This window comes from Vombatus ursinus, unplaced genomic scaffold, assembly GCF_900497805.2.
Source record: "Vombatus ursinus unplaced genomic scaffold, bare-nosed wombat genome assembly UNPS02014789.1, whole genome shotgun sequence".
Classification (NCBI taxonomy): domain Eukaryota; kingdom Metazoa; phylum Chordata; class Mammalia; order Diprotodontia; family Vombatidae; genus Vombatus; species Vombatus ursinus.
In genome coordinates, this window is record NW_020954567.1 from 18,984,027 (window position 1) to 19,005,187 (window position 21,161).

General features: G+C 37.3%; 1 protein-coding gene across 1 annotated transcript in view; it reads left to right on the forward strand.

The window, feature by feature from the left end:
* The window catches only part of AXDND1 (axonemal dynein light chain domain containing 1), a 104,439-nt gene that overhangs the window by 80,036 nt on the left and 3,242 nt on the right, over nucleotides 1-21,161 (forward strand). The window contains exons 19-22 of the mRNA XM_027868576.1: nucleotides 7,443-7,539; nucleotides 12,014-12,124; nucleotides 16,546-16,665; nucleotides 16,825-16,935. Coding sequence (XP_027724377.1) covers nucleotides 7,443-7,539; nucleotides 12,014-12,124; nucleotides 16,546-16,665; nucleotides 16,825-16,935 — 439 coding nt within the window. The remainder of the gene's footprint in view (nucleotides 1-7,442; nucleotides 7,540-12,013; nucleotides 12,125-16,545; nucleotides 16,666-16,824; nucleotides 16,936-21,161) is intronic.

Below are 21,161 nucleotides of genomic sequence, written 5' to 3' on the forward strand. Positions count from 1 at the left end.
ACCTATTTCTCAGCTGTGCATGGCACCTTTACAAAAATTTACCATATATTAGATCATAAACATCTCACAAACAAATGCAGAAAAATTAAATACATTTTATGACCATAATGCAATAAAAATTACATTCAGCTAAAAACCTTTGATGCACAGATTAAAAATTAATTGAAAACTAAATACCTTAATCCTGAAGAATGGGTGGGTCAAAGAATCAATCATAGAAACAACCAATAATTTCATTAAAGGTCATGGCAATATTGACATAACATACCAAAATCTGTGGGATATAGGCAGAGCACTACTTAGGGAAAGTTTTTATTTCTACACACATGTCAATAAAAGAGAAAAAAAAATTGAGTATCTAAAAAAATTAGAAAACCAACAAATAAAAGATCTCCAATTAACACCAAAATAGAAATCCTGAAAAGTCAAAGGGGAGATTAACAAAACTGAAAATAAAAAACCATTGAACTATTAAATAAAACTAGGAGCTGGCTTTTTGAAGAGAGCAAAAAAATAGGTAAACCACTGGCTAATTTGATTTTTTAAAAAGAAATAAGAAAACAAAATTACCAGTATCAAAAATGGAAAAAGTGAATTTACAGCCAAGGAAGATGAAATTAAGCAATAGTTAGGAGCTACTTTGCCCAACTACATGCAATAAAACTATCAATCTTAGTGAAATAAATGAATATTTACAAAATGTGAATTTTCCAGATTAACAGGAAAGGATATCGAATTAAACAACCCTATCTTTGAAAAAAAAAATTTGAATAAGCCATAAGTGAATTCCTTAAGAAAAAAATCCCCAGACCAGGTGGGTTTACAAACAAATTCTATCAAGCATTTAAAGACCAATTCTAATATTACATATTATTTGAAAAAATGTAAAGAAAGAATCTTACCAAATTCTTTCTATAACATAAACATGGTCTTGATACCTAAACCAAGGAAAGTCAAAACAGAGAAAGAAAACCATAGACCAATTTCCTTAATGAATATTAATGCAAAAATTTAATTAAAATACTAGCAAGGAGATTACAGCAACATATCACAAAGATCATACATTATGAACACACTGGATTTGTACAAGGAACGAAGTACTGGTTCAATAGCAGGAAAACTATAAGCATAATTGACTATATTAACAATAAAAACAATTCAAAGGGGCAGAGCAAAGATGGCAGAGTAAAAGCAGTGACTTGCTTGAGCTCTCCCCCAAACCCCTCCAAATACCTGTAAAAAATGGCTCTAAACAAATTCTAGAGCAGCAGAACCCACAAAAAGAGTGAAACAAATTTCTAGCCCGAGACCACCCGTACCAGGCTGAGAGAGGAGTGCAGTTTATCTTGGGCCGTGCAGGCCACACAGGCAAAGAAAAGGCCTCAGTAAAACTGGAGCAGTCCTTAGGGAATTGAATCAAGGGGCGCTGTGGTGGTTTCTAGACTTCTCAACCCACAAACACCAAAGACAACTTAGAAGGTCAGTAGGAAAAGTCTGTCTAACTGCAGTGAGAGAGGATCTCAGTCTGGCCCTGGTCCCGACACAGCCCCAGGACGGTGGCTGCCTCCAGAGCTTCCAGCTCACAGAAGGAGGGGGAATCGAGTGGCTGATTAGAGGGGGATTGCAGGAATCTCTTTGCTGGTGCTGAGGCAGGATTCTCTTGCTTTGCCTGTGCTTGGATCTGGATCACAGTTCTGGGTCGCAGTCCTGGAGTGAGGAGGAGCACTGGCACAGTGGAGCTGGTAGTGGCAGTGGAGAGGAAATCCTCCTCACAGTTCCAAGGCAGAAAAGAATGCTTGTGGTCACTCATAGACTAGAGCACAGGCCAGGAAAGGAGTAAACACCTTGCCCTTGATCATACCTCCTTGAAAGAACTGAAAACTTACAGGTCCCTAGAAGTATCTCTGAAAATAGCTGCACAAAACCCCCAAAGCTTGGGATAGTACATTCTCCACACTGCAAGCAGATCCCTACCTTAACAAAGAGTTTAAAACTCAAGTAATTGGCTGGGATCATGAGCAAACCACACAAAAAAGTGAGATCATAGAATCTTTCTTTGGTGACAAAGAAGATCAAAACATACAACCAGAAGAAGACAACAAAGTCAAAGCTCCTACATCTAAAGCCTCCAAGAAAATTCTGAATCAGTCCCAGGCCATGGAAGAGCTCAAAAAGGATTTTGAGAAGCAAGTAAGAGAAGTGGAGGAAAAACTGGGAAGAGAAATGAGAGTGATGCAAGAAAATCATGAAAAACAAGTCAACAGCTTGTTAAAAGAGACCCCAAAAAATACTGAATAAAGTAACACCTTAAAAAATAGCCTAACCCAAATGGCAAAAGAGGTCCAAAAAGCCAATAAGGAGAAGAATGACTTCAAAAGCAAAATTGGGCCGATGGAAAAGGAAGTCCAAAAGCTCACTGAAAAAAATACTTCCTTAAAAATTAGAATGGAGCAAATGGAAGCTAATGATTTTATGAGAAATCAAGAAATTGTAAAACAAAACCATAGGAATGAAAAAATAGAAGACAATGTGCACTATCTCATTGGAAAAACAACTGACATGGAAAATAGATCCAGGAGAGATAATTTAAAAATTATTGGACTACCTGAAAGCCATGATCAAAAAAAGAGCCTAGACATCATCTTTCAAGAAATTATCAAGGAAAACTGCCCTGATATTCTAGAACCAGAGGGTAAAATAGAAATGTAAAGAATTCACCAATCATCTCCTGAAAGAGATCCTCAAAGGAGAATTCCTAGGAATATTGTAGCCAAATTCCAGAGTTCCCAGGTCAAGGAGAAAATATTTCAAGCAGCCAGAAAGAAACAATTCAAGTATTGTGGAAACACAATCAGGATAACACAAGATTTAGCAACTTCTATATTAAGGGACCACAGGGCTTGGAATATGATATTCTGGAGGTCAAAGGAAGTAGGATTACAACCAAGAATCACCTACCCAGCAAAACTGAGTATAATCCTACAGGGGAAAAAGTGGACATTCAGTGAAATAGAGGACTGTCAAGCATTCTTGATGAAAAGACCAGAGCTGAATAGAAAATTTGATTTTCAAATACAAGACTCAAGAGCAGCATGAAAAGGCAAACAGGAAAGAGAAATCATAAGGGACTTATTAAAGTTGAACTGTTTACATTCCTACATGGAAAGATGATATTTATAACTCATGAGACCTTTCTCAGTGTTAGGGTAGTTGGAGGGAAAAAATTATATGTTTAGATAGATAGATAGATAGATAGATAGATAGATAGATAGATAGATAGATAGAGGGCACAGGGTGAGTTGAAGATGAAGAGGTGATATCTAAAAAATAAAATTAAGGGGTGAGAGAGGATGATATTGGGAGAAGGAAAAAGGGAGAGGTAGAACAGGGTAAATTATCTCACATAAAACAGACAAGAAAAAGCTTTTACAGTGGAGGGGAAGTGGGGGAAGGTGAGAGGGAATGAGTGAATCTTATTTTCATTGGATTTGGCTTAATAGGGGGAAGGGGAAAAGAGAGTATGGGGATGATAGAAGGGAGGGCAGATTGGGGGAAGGGGGTTATCAGAAGCAAACACTTCTAAGGAAGGACAGGATTAAAAGAGAATAGAATAAACAGGGGGCAGGATAGGATGAAGGGAAATATAGTTAATCTTTCACAACATGACTACTATGCAAGTGTTTCACATGACTACACATGTATAACCTGTATCGAGTTGCTTGCCTTCTCAATGAGGGTAGATGGGGAGGGAGGAAGGGAGAAAATTTGGAACCCAAAGTTTTTTTAAAATTTTTTATTAATTTATTTTGATTTATCAACAATCATTTCCATAAACTTTTGAGCTTAAAATTTTCTTTCCCTCCCTCCCACCCTCCTTCCCTAAGACAGCACGCAATCTATAAGCTTTACATATACATTCCTGTCAAACATATTTTCACATTAGTCATGTTGTAAGGAAGAATTAGAACCAATAGGAGGAACCCCAAGAAAGAGGAAACAAAACAAAATAGAAAAAAAAATGGCAAATAGTATGCTTCAATCTGCATTCAAACCCTAGTTCTTTCTCTAGATGTGGATAGCATTTTCCATCAGGAGACTTTTGGAGATGTCTTAGATCCTTGCATTGCTGAGAAGTCTATCAAAGTTAGTCATCACACAACATGGCTGTTACTGTGTACAGTGTTCTTCTGGTTCTGCTCACTTCACTCAGCATCAGTCCATACGAGTCTTTCCGGGTTTTTCTGAAGTCTGCCTGCTCATCACTTCTTAAAGCACAACAGTATTCCATTACATTCATATAGCACAACTTGTTCAGCCATTCCCCAATTGATGGGCATCCCCTCAATTTCCAATTCTTTGCCACCACAAAAAGAGCTGCTATAAATATTTTTGTACATGTGGGTTTTTTTTTTTCCATTTTTATGATCTCTTTGGGACATAGCCACTAGAAGTGCTGTTGCTGGATCAAAGGGTAGGCACATTTTTATAGCCCTTGGGGCATAGTTCCAAATTGCTCTCCAGAATGATTGAATCAGTTCACATCTCCATCAATAATGCATTAGTGTTCCAATTTTCCCACATCTTCTCCAACATTTATCATTTTCTTGTTTTGTCATATTGGCCAATCTGATAGGTATGATGTGGTCCCTCAGAATTGTTTTGATTTGCATTTCTCTAATCAATAGTGATTTCAAGCATTTTTTCATATGTCTATAGATGGCTTTAATTTCTTCATCTGAGAACTGCCTGTTCATATCCTTTGATCATATCAATTGGATCATATCAAGCCAAAAGTTTTAAAAACAAATGTTAAAAATTGTTTTCACATGCAACTGGGAAATAAGATATACAGGCAATGGGGTATAGAAATTTATCCTGTCCTACAGGAAAATAGAAGGGGAAGGGAATAAGAGAAGGGGGTGAGGAGATAGAAGGGAGGGAAGATTAGGGGGAGGGGTATTCAGAATGTACACTGTCTTGGGGTGGGGGAGGTGAGAAAATTTGGCACTCAAAATCTCACGGAAGTGAATGTTGAGAACTAAAAACAAATTTTAAATTTATGTATAAAAATTTATAAAAAGAAAAAAACAATAAAAACAACACAAATCATATGATTATTTCAATAGATGCTGAGCAAAATATAACATCCACTCCAGTTTAAAATATTAGAAAGCACAAGACTAAAGGGAGTTTTCCTTAAAATGATAAGTAGTATCTATAAGAGCAAGCATTATCTGTAAGGGAGATAATGCCAGGATATACATTATCACTATTACATTTCTGCTAGAAATTTTACCTATAGCAATAACACAGGAAAAATATATTGAAGGAATAAACCCAAGCAATGAGGAAACAAAATATCACTCTTTGCAGATAATAAGATGATTTATTTAAAGGACCCTAGAGAGTCAACTAAAAAATTAATCAAAACAATGAACAACCTCAGCAAAATTGAAGGATATAATATATACCCACACATGTCTGTATATCAACAAAACCCAGCAGGAAGAGATATTCCATTAAAAATAACTACAGATAGTACAAAATACTTGGGAGTCTACCTGCTAAGAAACACACACAGGCACTATGTGAACACAAATAATTGGAGAAATATTAATTGCTCATGAGTGGGCCAAGCCAATATAATAAAAATGCTACCTAAATTAATCTACTTATTCAGTGCCATGCCAGTCAGATTACCAGAGGATTACCTTATAAAGCTGGAAAAAAATAACAAAATTCACCTGAAAGAACAAAAGGTGAAGAATATTAAGAGAAGCAAGGAAAAAAATGCAAAGGGAGACTAGCAGTACCAGATCTCAAACCATATTTGTTCAATAGTTTCAGTCATTTCCAACTCTTTGTGACCCCATTTGAGGTTTTCTTGGCAAAGATACTGGAGTGGTTTGCCATTTCCTTCTCCAGTTCATTTGATAGAAGAGGAAACTGAGGCAAACAGAATTAAGTGACTTTCCCATGTCACACAGCTAATAAGTGTATGAGGCCAGATTTGAACTCATAAAGATGAGTCTTCCTGATTTCAGGCCCAGCACTTTATCCACTGTACTACCTAGCTGCCCAAAGTATACTACCAAGCTGTAATCATAAAAAAAAATTGGTATTGGGTAAGAAAGAGGGTGGTTAATCAGTGGAATTGTGGGTATTGTTATTTTGAGTCCTTTGAAAGGTACCTTAACTCAGGTGAATAATGGGTGTTCTGTAGAAAGGTTCTAGTTTCCTATTCACTTCATGTAAAACTCAAGATGCTGTCATGATAATTTTTAATTTCCTTTTATTAATTTGTATTATATGAACTCCAGGATCATTTTGGCCAACTGAATCCTGTTTTCTGTTAATATTAACCTCGCTTACCTAAAACCTGATTCATGGAACGATAATATTAAGGGAAAACTTTATGACATTCCTCAGATAAGAAGCCAAAAGGGAGTTTTGAGTTTCCTGAGGTGATTTAGCTAACTATTGTAAAGTGATTCTATTGGCTCTGACTCTGTAGTTATTTTTGAGGAATGTAAATCTCCACTCTCAATCAACACATTGTGAACCTTCTAAACATAGTTTAATCTGTAACTTGACTTAATTTTGTTCAGTTTTTATGGCCTAAGAGGAAGTACTAAATTTGTTCAACTTTTATGGCCTAAGAAGATGTACTAGATTGCTGTATGTCAAAAATTATTTTTTCTGTCCCTCTGACATAATTTTGCCTATAAAAAAGCCTCCTTAAAGTTCTAATCTTTGTTCAGGGTTCTTTTTCTACCTTCTAAGCCTGTACTTAATAAGCATAATAAAACTTAGATTTTTACTTCTATAATTTCTGTGCTATGATAGGTATATTCAGCAGCAGCAGTAACCCACCACATGAACTCAAAAATGAGATATTTCTTTCACAACATAACTAACACTTTTACTTTAGTCAACCAAAAAAATAATGGTCTGGGTATCCTTTTTAATGTATAATTTATGTATATAATGTGCAATTTAACAAATCATATAATCTATGACATCTCACCCAACTTGAGGAACTAGTTCCTGAAATGAGGGTTCACTAAATGGTGAATATCTAATAAAACCTAATAATAATAGTAATGACTCAAATTCAGGAAGTTGAGTTCTCAACCATTAGGATTTAGGCTCTTTCTCAGTCTCCATCTTTCTCAATCTCTACCTCTCTCTCTTGTCATATACATATAAACATATATTTATACACATATGTATGTATATACACACATACATACATATACCAATACCAAGTGGTAGACAAGATACACAAATTAGTACCCTGGAGGGTCAGTATTAATTTTTTTCTTTGCTAGATCAGTATTAAAAAATTGTTGATTGCTACAGTAAACTCTCTTTTCTTTGAAATTTAAACCACTAAAATGTTCCAATAATGCTCACACTTCAAGAATATTCTGTTTTCTCAGTTGTTGCAAAAGCACGGTGGCAACAATGGCTATGAAGAAAACAAGTGTCTTCAGTCAAAATGCTGATAAGGATATTGAGGATCTGACAAAGATTAAGGTAATCTTCCTTTCAAAATATGCATTAATAAAGCAATTCTTACTCATTTTATTCTGGAGTATAGTAACAGAATTAGCCTAGGAATAATTCATTTGGGAAGCTTAGAGTCCAGCAAGGACTCCAAAGTTTCTGTCCAATAAAACAAACTCAATCCCCAAAACTCTGCTAAATCCCAAAGGCTAAATTCTAAAATTCTAGGTGATTTTAGGACAAAGTATCGTGATGCCATGCAGCTTTCCAAATTATTCCTGGTTCTTCCCATTCAGGTTATCAAAACATTGTTTTTTTTCACATTGTTTTTTTCTCTGAAAGAGAAAAGAGATCACTAAATGGTGTAGTGGACAGAGCACTGGATTTGGAGTCAGAATGACATGGGTAAAATTCTGCCTGTATAATAACTCTGTCCCTGCCCCTGCCCTCAAGGAGTTCACAAACCAATAGGGGAAGACAATTCATGAAAAGAAGGTGAAAAGTGTGTGTGTGTAGGCTGGAGTCTCCTCAAACAGAGTTCAGATGTCCACCCACCCTTATTCTTTCTAAAGAGAAGGAAGCAAAAGTTCCAGGGGCAGGGATTACTGAGGAAGTTTGAATATAAGAATAATTGATTTCATCTTGTAGAATGATGAGTTTCTGGAGATCATGAAATCCAGGAGATTAGCTGGGTGGGAAATGAAGTCATTTAATCTCTTTCTTCCTCATTTTCCTCATCTGTAAAATGGGGATAATTATAGCACCTACCTACCAGAGTTATTATGAAGATAAAATGAGATAATATTTGTAGAGTGCTTTGCAAGCCCTGAAGCACTATGTAAATGCTAATTATTATCATTATTATTAGAAACATGCTTTCATTTTAACTCATTTGATCCTCAGAAAAAACTGGAGTATGAAAACTCAGCCTTCTATACTTTTCTGTCTCCCTCCTGAACTTTTCTCTCTCTCATTCAGGTACCTTTGGTGACATACTTTTCTAGGCTATGACATCCTACCCATTCATGCTTTCCCTGGGCACAACCCCAGCTTTAAAAACTCTATTACCATTCTTCCCTTATGTCAAAAGTACCTTTTATGTTTCATTCCTCCTTGAAGCTGCTCTCAGCTAGCTGTCAGTTGGAAAGGACCTGGTAATTCATAAGAAGTGAGTGACAATGACTCAATGTGTTATTCCTTTTAGATTAATCTGTATTTAATAAGAATCTTTTGTCTAAAGGAATGAATTTCTAATGGTATAATTTTATATTAAGAGAAGATAATTGTGGGCACCAAAGTAGCTCAAATAGATTAGCAATATACTCTGTATACTCACGAGGCCAGAAGTTGATGGTTATCTAGGTGGAGAATAGATGATAAGGTTCACAGATTTTAAAGAAAGGTAAAGGAATTTACTGAGCACATACTTTGTACCTAGATAAAGTAACACCTCCTAAATATTCCTATATAGCTTCATCTCTGCTCATGGTAAATTGTGTTCTAGTACCTATTTCTTTCATGAAAAACAAATTAAAAACCAGTGTTACATCTATTAGAGTGTCATGTCCAACTTTATTACAATGCATCTTCATGGTGTCAATAAATCACCAAGAATTTGTTAAGCACTTCCTATGTGTCAGACATTGTGCTAATTGCCATCTTCAAGTTTTTGAAGGACTTTCAGGTAGAAGATGTATTAGATTTGTTCAGCTTTGCCCCAAGAGGTAGAACTAAATAGGACCAATGGGTAGAAGCTACAGAGAAGCAGAATTTGGATCCATATAAGGAAAATTGGGGTAATTGCCTTGTGGAATAGTCATTTTTGAGTGTTTTGAGAGAAATATTTCCTTTCTGAGTTCATTTGGTAGCTCCTGCTGAAAATTTATCTACCACAACCTAGAAATTAAAGATAAAAACCTAGGTTTTATTATGCTTAATCATAGCTTCAGATCGCAGACAAAAAATAAACCTAAACATTTAAGATTAATAAAGTAAAACCTGAATGACCATTAGGATTTTAACAAGGCCTCTTATAGACAAAATTACATCACAGCGACAGAGAAAAAATTCTTTTACATATTGCTATCTTGTACACTTAACACTCTTATTCTAGGAGTCATTGGTGAGATGAGGTTAATATTAGTAGAAGTTAACCAAAAATTGCAGGAGGAATGACCTTGATCCCCAAATAATAAAAAATTAATGGCTCTTAGGCCATAAAAAAGAAAAACAGATTAGTAATCCTCTGGCACTCCCAATCTCTTAAATTCACAAGGTTGCCTCCTATAATGAAAGTGCCCATCTCAAGAAGCAAACACTAGATTGTTGATGATGGTGGCAGAGCAAGGGTTCTATACATGGCAATAGGGGGAATGCCCAACCGTCCTTCTGATATAATGAGTCTGGAATCTCAAGAGAAGGAGCAGCCAGCATTCAAAAGGTTTTCAGTGGTTTCGTGTTAACTCATGAATCCAAGACAAAGTCCCTTGTTTGGCATTTGAAACTCTTTGCAATCCAGCCCCTTCTTATCTTTCCGGTCTTCTTACACCTTACTCCTCTTTTATATATTCTAGGATTCAGCTTCATTGGCCTCCTTCCTGTTTCTTGAACATGGCCCTCCTTTTCCCATCTCTGCACCTTTGCCTTGGCTGTTACCTATGCCTGGAATGCTCTCACTCCTCATTTCTGCATCTTAGTTTGCTTGGCTTTTTTTTTTATGACTTAGCTCAAATCCTACTTTTAGGAGGCCTTTCTCTTTCCTTCTACCTGCTAATGATTTTACCCTGTCAGATCCCCACCAATCTATTCAATACTTACCGTGTATGTACTTTATGTACTGCATGTTGTCTTCCCATTAGAATGTCAGCTCCATGAGAGCAGTGACTGTTTTTGCCGTTGTCCTCCATACTTAGCACAGTGCCTGATACATGGTGGACACTTAATAAGTGCTTGTGGACTGATTGGCAAGGGATGTAGTCTTCAGGAGAAAACTTGTTTCATTTGGTGCCAGGAAATACGAGTAGAAAAGCAAAGTTAAAGAATAAGGAGAAGTGTGTTAGCAGAAGATCAGGGACTCCCTGAAAATTCAGGGAAAGAGAATAGGGGAAAAAGAAGATGACAATTCCCAGCCATCAATCAAGGGAGTACCAAGACCGGCAGAAGCTTATAGAATAAATCAGACTCAAAGTTTTAAATAGATTGCAGTTGTGATGGAACTTTCAATGATCTGGTCTCCCAGGTGAATCCAGCCAACTTGATTGGAAGTGGGAAAGGCCCAAAGGTAAATGACATCGGGAGCTAGGCCCTGTGCTGATCTCTAAACTAACCCTATTATCCCGTGGATGGGCACAAAAGGGTAGAAATGGGGTGGTACTTTACTGCCAGAGAAGCAACATGTCCCAGGAGCATTTTGACCTCTATGTGATTTCTTGCGCCTTGATAAAGACTATCCCATTTAGAAAGGGAAGCTTACTAGGGCATCTCCTCTATGGCTTCCCCTTAGTAATTTGGTGTCTCTTCACCTGTTCTCTGTTCAGGTTTCTATTGGTCCTGTCGTGTAATACCAGTAGGAACAGTGATTAGTCAAGTGTTCTAGGTTCAGTCTTGCTAAGCACCAGGGATCACATTTCTGAGGCCATTTCCTTTCCATTAGGGTATATTTGTGTTATAGGTTGGGGATACCCTGACAGTAACACTAATATTAGCAGGAAGGCCACCTCCCTCATACCCCTAGAGTACCTGCTTGAGATGGTTCAAGGGCTGGGAAAACAGCTTCAAGGACTATATAGGGTGACTTCTTAGTTTGTGATGAAGCAGGAAGTGCCCCATATATACTGCTGGTATTTCAGGCTGCAGGATTCATTCTGACTCAAATCCCAGGGGCAGTGGGAACAGACAATGATCTTCTTGATTATTTAGGAGTCATATTTAATATTCTGTCACTTACTTTTGCTACAGGCCAAGCTAAGTTAGCTTAGAAAATTGGGATGGGCTGTGCTGGCGTGGGGCATTCATTCCTCTGATGGCAAAAGGACAGTCTCTCAGACAAGCCAGACAGTGCTAATACTATCATGTTAAATTTCATATACATTTAAAAGGAAAAAAAAAGATGTTGTATATAATGGCTTATGGTTTCATATCTAGTCCTTTTTTATTTGAATGTTGAGACATTCATGTATTTTAAGTTCATAATAATGTATTATGGTTGAACAGGACTATGAGGTCCAGGACCAGATCATACTTCTTGAAGCTGCTGCCATCCATGGGTGACTACAGCTGTATATCATCTGTCTTCTTGTATATGAACAATCTAAGAAGGAGTTCTAAATTTTTAAGACAAAATTTTTTTCTAATTATCTGTGGAACTGAAATGCAATTTTTCCTAAAATAGGAAATGTCTAGTAAATATTTGTTGAATAAGTGAACAATTGAATGAATGAATGAATGAGATGTTTACTTTTCCTACTTAATAAATTATATATTCCAATCAATTATTTCCTCCTAGAAAGAATGCATCAATTGGGTTACTACGTGTAATCTACTCCTTTCTGAGATGAAAGGAAGAAAAGTCTCTTTGTTGACAAGTGAAGATACAAAAAACCTGAATGAGTATGAGGTATTTGTTAGAAATAAGTGTTTGTTACTATTTTTGCTTTGGGCAAATATGACATAATAGAAAGAAGGCTGAATTGATAATCAGGAAGATGCAAGGTGCGGCAAGGAGAACAACAATTTATTAAATATCTACTATTTGCCATGTACTGTGCTAAGTGCTTTACAAATATTATCTCATTTGATTCTCACAACAACCCTCAGACACTTACTAGCTGTGTGATCCTGGGCAAACTTAACTCTGTTTGCCTCAGTTTCACATCTGTGAAATGAGCTAGAGAAGGAAATGGCAAACCACTCCAGTATCTTTGCCAAGAAAACTCCAAATGTGGTTAGGAAGAGTCAGACATGACTGAGATGACTCAACAATAATAACAACACTCTATACATTATAGTAAATGACCATAGTAATTTAGTGTTTGATAAACCCAAAGATCAAGCTTTGGGGACAAAAACTCACTATTTGGCAAAACAGCAGGGAAAACTGAAAAACAGTGTGGTAGAAACTAGATATAGACCAACATCTCATGCCATATGCCAAGATAAGTTCAAAATGGGTACATGATTTACACAAATTAGGGGAGCGTGGAATGGTTTATCTGTCAGGTCTGTGGAGAAGGGAAGAATTTAGGGCCAAACAAGAAATATCTTTATGAAATGTAAAATGGATAACTTTGATTATATTAAATTAAAACAAAAACAAAACCAATGCAACCAAAATTAGAAGAAAGCAGAAAACTGAGGGAATTTTTGTTTTACAGCAAGTATGTCTGATAAAGGCCTCATTTCTCAAAAATACAGAGAACAAAGTCAAACTTATATGAATACAAGTAATTCCCCTATTAACAAATGGTCAAACGATATAAGCAGTTTTCAGAAGGAGAAATTGAAGGTATCTATAGTAATATAAAATGCTCTAAATCACTATTGATAAGAGAAATATAAGTTAAAATGACTCTGAGGTAGCCACCTATCAGAGTGGCTAATATGACAGAAAAGGATAATGATAAATATTGGAGAAGATGTGGGAAAACTGGGATACTAATGCACTATTGGTAGAGTTGTAAACTGGTCCACCCCTTCTAGAGAGCAATTTGGAACTATGCCCGAAGAGCTATAAAACTATTGACCCAGCAATACCACTACTAGGTCTGTATACCAAAGAGATAAAAATGAAAAAGGGAGAAAGGACCTACATTAACAAAAATATTTATAGTGGCACTTTTTGTGGTGGCAAAGAATTAGAAATTGAGGAGATATCCATCAATTGAGGAATGGCTGAACAAGCTGTGGTATATGATTGTGATGGAATATTATTATTGTGCTGTGAGAAATGACGAGCAAGTGCTCTCAGAAAAACCTGGAAAGATTTATATGAACTGATGCAGAATGAAGTGAGCAGAATCAGGAGAACATCATACACAGAAACAGTCATACTGTATGATGAACAACTGTGGATGACTTAACTATTCTCAGCAGTACAATGATCCAAGACAATCCCAAAAGACTTATGATGAAAAATGTTACCTACTTCCAGAGAAAGAACTGATTGTGTCTGAATACAGACCGAAGGATATTATTTTTCACTTTCATTCCTTCTTTCTTTTATTTTTTGGGGTTAAGCTTTCTTCCACAAAATGACTAACATGGAAATATGTTTTACATGATTGCACATGTATAACCTATATCAAATTGCTTATTATCTCAAGGAAGGTAGAGAGAGGGAAGAAAGGATAGAATTTGGAGATGAAAAATTTTTAAAAAGAATATTTAAAATTATCTTTATATGTAATTGGGGAAAATAAAATATTATTTTTGAAAATTTGAAGGAAAACAATTAAGTGGGAAAAGTCTTTGCAGCAAGTTTCTCTGATAAAGGTTTGCTATTCAAAATTTGTAAGAAACTGATTCATATATATAAGAATGGCAGCTATTCACAAATCAAGAAATGGTCGAAGGATTTTAGGAGGTAATCCTCAAAAGCCTACCAATTGATAGCCATACAAAACTAATAACTAAAGAAATATAAGTTTTGTTTTACCCCCCCATATGTCAGATTGGCAAAGATAACAAAAAAGAAAAATGACAGTTGTTGGAGGGACAGGAGAAGAGGTACACTGGTACATTGTAGGTATAGCTACATTTGTCATTCCATAAAGCTGTTTGTAACTATATCCCCAAAGTCCCTAAACTGCAAGTATTCTTTGATCAAGCTATATCATTACAAGGCATGCAACTCAAAGACATTAGAGAGAGGAAAAAGATCCATAGGTACAACAGTAGTTATATCAGCTTTTAAAAAAAATTGCAACAGAACTGGAAACAGTCAAGTTAGCAAACATTTATTAGGTGCCTCTTCCGTGCCAGGTACTGTGCTAAGCACCGAGGACACGAAGGCAGGCAAAACCAAGCAAAAACAATCCGTGCTCTCAAGGAGCTCACAGTCCCATGAGGAAGACACCATGCAAACATCTAGGTACAAATAAGATATATAAAAAGCTAAATTCATGATAATCTGAGAGGAAAGGCACTAAAACTGAAGAGGGCTGGGAAAGGGTTCTTCTAGAAGGTGGGACCCAACAATTAAGAAATGGCTGGATAAAGTATGGCATATGTATGCAATGGAATATTGTTGTGCTGTAAGAAATCATGATGAAAAGGGGCACTTTCAGAGAAATCTAGGAAGACTTGTATGAACTGGGGCAGAGTGAAGTTTCTAGACTCAAGAGACCAACATATATATATATATATATATGTATATAATAACATCATAAAGACAAAAAAAACTTTGAAAGACTTGAGAACACTGATCAATCATGACTCCAAAAGACCAATCATAAATCATATTACCCCCTTTTGACAAAGAAGTGATGGTGCCAAGGGGCAGAATGAAATTTACATTTTTGGACATGGCAAATGTGTGGATTTGTTTTGCTTGACTATTTTTATTCGTTACAAGAATTGTATTTTCCTTTTTTATTAGGGGCAGGGGAGTAATTGGTTGGGGTAGCTAGCAATAGTGTTGCTGAAATTTAGAAGCAGAAAAAAAGTAAAAGAAACTAAAGAGGGACATTAAAACATTTTTTTTTTAAATGCACTGAAGGGAACAGAAGAAATTCCAGAAAGAAACATAGACAAACAAGACAGCTCTGAAAGTAACTTATTGAATTTATTATATACTTTTCAAAAATTTGCTATATACCTCCTCCTGCTCTTTACCAATACTCATCATCTTTATCACAACCCCTAACTGGGCTCTGTCCTGGGCTTTCTTCTCTCTCTACTCACTCTCTCAAAGACCTCACCAGCTCCTGTTGGTTTAAATAATATCGCTGGGCAGAAGACTCACAGATCTATGTACTCAGCTCCATTGCCTCTCATAAACTTTAACCCCTCATCATCAAACTGGATCTCAAACTGGATGTCCCAGAGATATCTCAACTCAATATTTCCAAAACAGAAATTAACATATTTCCCCCTAAAATCCATCCCTTTTCTAAACCTCCCTATTTCTGTCAAAGCCACCTCCACTTCAAGGAATCCCAGTTGATCTCCAGCATTTCCTGGCATCTCAGGTATTTTCTCTCTTTGCCCCAAAGAGCCCCAAGGCTATTTTGGCACCCCTGGTTCTTTGCATCCTGCCATGGTAGTCTCCAGCTACCCTTGAATCTTACCATGTGTGTCTTAACTAGAGCAGGGATCTTCATTAAAATTCCATCTTCCTCCCAAAAGTCTCTTTGCCCCAAACCCTGACTGAATGAATGGCCAGCACATAGTCTCAGGGGTAGAAATATGGTCCTACTCAAACATTCCTATGAGTTATTTCAAACATCACTTGTTATTTTTATTCATCATGCTAATAATAGATGACATTTACAGAGCACTTTAAAGTTTGTGAAGCACTTTTATATACATTATTTCATTTGATCTTCACAACAGCTCTGTGAGGTAGCTACAGGATGTTTTATTATCCCCATTTTACACATATGTAAGCTGAGGTTCAGAGAAGATAAATAATTTGCCCATTGTTACAAATGATTGTGTATAATCATTAAGAATAAGAATAAGAATGGCTAGCATTTATATAGTACTTTAAGGTCCTTGTAAAGTGCTTTACATATGTTTTCTCATTTGATCCTCAAAACAGCCTTATGAGGCAGGCATGATTATTATTCCCACTTTACAGAAGAAACAACACAGGCCGAGGGATTAAATGTCTTGGCCCATGGTCATACAGCTAGGAAGTGTCTAACTAACACAGTACCAGAGGATTTGAATCCCTCTCTCTCCTGGGAACACTCTGGAGCCAAATTCCTTTCTATTATACCACACTGCTTATATTAATGTGATATGTTACGAATATAACCAGCTGCACCGAATGCTCCAAATCCATAATTACATCCATTGCTTTGCTTTACTTGGCAGCTAGACGTGGACGACAAGAACTACAACATGAGTGGATGGGAGAAGACTTTTGGACAGATGGCAGACAAACAGCTGGAAAAGATACTTGAGACAGAGGAGTCTCCAAAAGAAGGCTCAGAAGTAAGGCAACTGAGGGAAACTGAGATTCTGAGGGGCTATCCCTTGAGGAAGATGATGGGGAGAATGTTCAGGGAAAGGGTGACAAGAGATCATGGAAATGGGATGGGCCTGAAAACTTGCAGTAATGCTCTCAGTGATCCACTTTACATCTCCTTTCAGGAGGAGGCTGAGGTTTCTCCAACTCCAAAGACAATTCTTATTCGATATCTTGGAACAGATCAAAACATCCATTCCAGACCTCTAGAACTAGAACAACTGTCACCTACAGAGGTAAATGTCTAGGTTACATCCATTTAACTCAATAATATTGGGATCGGGATGGGATAAGAATAAGCATTTATTAAGTACCTACTATATGCCAGACACTGTGCCAAACACTTCACAAATATCTTCTCATTTAATTCTATTGAATGCTAGACTGACCATAGGCACTGCCCTCATTGTAATTTTGCAATCCCATCACAAATGCCTTACACTAAACCCAGCTGTAATATTGCAGGAAATTCCCACCATAATATTTGTATGTAGCTCTTATTTTTTTTTTTTTTTAGGCAATTGGTGGTAAGTGACTTGCCCAGGGACACACAGCTAGCAAATGTCAAGTATTTGGTCTGAGGCCAGATTTGAACTCAGGTCCTCCTGACTTCAGGGTCGGTGCACTATCCACTGCACCACCTAGCTGCCCTTCCAATTTATCTTGTCTATGGCTTATCTATACATAGTATGTGTATTTCTTGATCCTGAGGGAAGTCATCTTCCCTCAGGTCTCTGGCAAGTTGTGAGCCTGACCAGTGAGAAATGGAAGATTTTTTCCCCCTGTCATCTTTTACCTGACAGAAGGTCTTATCTCTCATCTCTCCCTTTTCTTCACCTCATTTCTTTCCCCTCTCATAACTCCCTTTCTGGGGAGTTAGGTGGTACAGTGGATGGAGCACTGTGCCTGGAGTCAGAAAGACCCAAGTTCAAATCTAGCCTCAGACACCAGCTGCACGTCCCTGAACAAGTCACTTAACCTCTGTCTGCCTCAGTTTCCTCCTCTGCAAAATGAGAATAATAATAGCACCTATCTCCCAGGGTTGTTGTGAGGATCAAATGAAATAATATTTGTAAAGTGTTTAGCACAGTGCCTGGCACTTAATAAATACTATATAAAAGCTAGCTATTCTTATTAAAATTTTGAGCCCCTTTCAAAGTTCTAGGGCCTTATATGATGTGTTTTACTGCTAGTACTACTAACTACTACAACTACTACTCCTCACCAGCATTTATAAAGCACTTTACATGTTATCTTATTTAATCTTTTCTTCTCTTCAAAGCGCCCCTATGACATTTTCTTCCTTCCCAAACTTAGGAGTCACCCTCACTTAATTGGTTTAGACTTTTCATCTTTAAATCTGAGCTTCATTCCTTAGTTACTAGGTTGTGTGAAATCTAGTTCTTGGTATTTCTCTCTTTGTTTTTTTCCATCACCGACTTCTCAGGGTCAACAGGCATTAATGTATCCTTCCAATCTCTAGATACAGAGGGAGAAGACATGAGTTTAGTTGATTCTATCCAATATTAACAGTCAGTTATATAACAGGGATTATATATCCCTCCCTACCTGATGATCTGTGAACCACACTCATAAAGCTGAGATGAAAAGACACGAGGTAGTTGGGGTAGAGATGACATGGTACTATCTTTAAGGGTGGATCTGTAGACAGGGGAGTTCAAAAACACAGAGGAACAAAGAAGGCCAGATGGTGAACGGAATAGATAAATAAAGTCTCACTGTGAAGTTGGCCTGTCCTTCACTATATCCAGCACTCCACCAACAATGAATAAACCAGGAGGAGCAATCAGAGTCCTGCACATCCCAGACAACAAACCAATAAGTTTGAAACAGAACTAGAGGTTGACTGTAGACAGAAAAATTCTGGCATTGGGAATCGGTACCTGTGCTCCCCTCCATCCTTCTTCCCCCTTAAACCTGATCATGACCTGACCCTCATGGAGGCCATGGGTGGATCAACATTTGGAAATACTATGTTATTGCATGAACCCCTTTGCCTGCTCTAGAGAGAGAGAGCAACCTATGTTGTTAAAAATACCTGGGTGCAACCTTTCCTAAAACCCCTCAATTTGGAGTATGCTAGATAAGTTGTAGGAAATCTAGGACCAGCTACTCTGTATGTTCAGGAGTACAGAAGCTGTTGAAATGCATTTCTGATTTTATTATTTTTGTTGATTTTTTTGCCTCTTGAGTCAAAACATCATGTACTGTATTCATGTTTGTCTTATGGATTGTAAGGCAGATGCTATTAATTCTAGTATGCTTTCATGTCTCGGGCTCAGTTTAATACAGCATATGCAGAGAAGAGGTGGTGTTTCCTAGTATGGCAGGGGCTCAGAGTCATCCTAATTATAGAAATCCACACCAACCACACCCCTTCGACTGATTCAGGAATGACCACTCAGAGAGAGGGGATGCTGGAAGACAGAAAGTCAACCATTCTCAGTGAACCACAGAGAATCTGGTATTTCCTCAGAGCTCCCCTCTGGATTCAGGTGGAGAACATGACTGCCACAGTAGATGTGGGACTTCCCAGGGCCAAATTCTTATTGGGAATAAGATTAGGAAAATAGCAACAATGCCTGGTGATTAAAATTATATGGTGTAATTTAGATGTCCTTACCAGCACAAAACAGTAAAAGTCCTAACTGACAAAATTCATAATTCTAGAATTTGTGGGACCTTTTGGACATAAGCACTACTCAGTCTATACTTGTTACCATCTAAGTGAATGGGCATTGCTTTGTGTAAAGTAGGCACACAGTAAATTTTATTAAAGAATTGAATATATGAATGAATAACGAATGGTGAAGGAGTAGGAGGCTTAGAACTAAGGAGTAATTCTCATTTTCCTTGGGCATCAAACCAAGGCACTATACAAACCCCGTTCAAGCTTTTCTTTTCTTATTATCTTCCCCTATTAGTCAGTCTGTCAGTCAGTCAATAAGCATTTATTACATGCCTACCACGTGCCAGACATTGTGTTAAATTCTGGGGATACGTTAGAATGTAAGCTCTTTGAGAGCTGGGGTAGCTTGCTTGTATTTTTCTCTCCATTACTTACTATTGTGCCTGGCACATAGTACACACTTACTAAATGCATGTTGATAAATAGTTTTTATTGGCTGATGATAGTAAGAATGAAGTTAGGAAGAAGACTGAGTCAGGTGCTAAAGTCACTGAGAAAGTTGGGAGAGTGACTTGCAGACCAGTCACCCACATCGCCGAGGGAGCAGATAGGGTGGTATGAAAATAATAGCTAACATTTACCTAGAACTTTAAGGCTTACAAAGCATGTTACAAATATTGTCTCATTTTATCCTCACAACAACCCTGGGAACAAGGTATTGTTATTTATTCCCATTTTGCAGACAAACAATTTTCAAGGGAAACTTGCAAAGGGGTAGCCTGGGAGCTAGGGACATACTCCATTCTCCTTGTCTTGCAAGTGATAATGGAGTGGTCTCCACTGGGTTGTTATTTGGGGTATGTATTATCACTGAAGTATTTAATATTATTCTCTTTATCTTGGGGATGATTGCAAACAATAATAAAAACACATCTTAGTTTCCAAACTAAGTTTGGTAACAGTCACACAGCTGGTAAGATGCTAAATATAATATTTATTCTACTATACCATGGGGTCTGTCCTCGTAGGTAAAGTGACTTGTCACATGGGGAAGGGAGCAAGTATTTAAAAAGTACCTGCTATGTGCACTGTGTTTAGTGCTTTACAAAGATTATCTCGTTTGATCCTTACAATCATCTTGGCATGTAGGTGCCATTATTCTATAGTTGAGGAAACTGAGGCAGACAGAGGTTAAGTGACTTGCCCAGGATCATACAGCTAAGTAAGTGTCTAAGGCTGGATTTGACCTCAAGTCCTCCTGACTCCAGGCCCAGAGCTTTATGAGCCTAGGGTGCCACCTAGCTGCCATGGTCACAAAACTAGCAAGTGGTAGAGCCAGAATGGAAAACCAGGTTTCCTGACTCTACTGAACAGCAAATTTCCCCCACTATTTTTAATGCTATTAATTGTGTCCTTAACTTTGGGCTTCCCTCTTTTTATCAAATATAGGGTCTTAACTCCTTTTCTTTTCCCTTTCTACCCATTTCCAATATTCTTTTCAAAATTTGTTTTTATCTGAAACATTAATCAGCTGATTGGGGAAAAGTCTTTTCTAGCACTAAGATTCTGCGATTTTCAATACTGTGCAAACTATTCTGTTAAAGAAAACCCCTCATTTCTTGCCTTTTCTTCCCTTCATCCCACTCTTCTTTATTATCCTGTTCTCATATCCAGCTCAGCTCTGGTATCATCCCAAACTTGAGTGATTTGGCGTTTGGATAGAATAGATACTTCGGCAAATCAGCAGCTGTGCTCTGTTGCTCATCCCCGCCAGCTAAAACTGGATACCAGGTTATGAATATAACTGTCCTA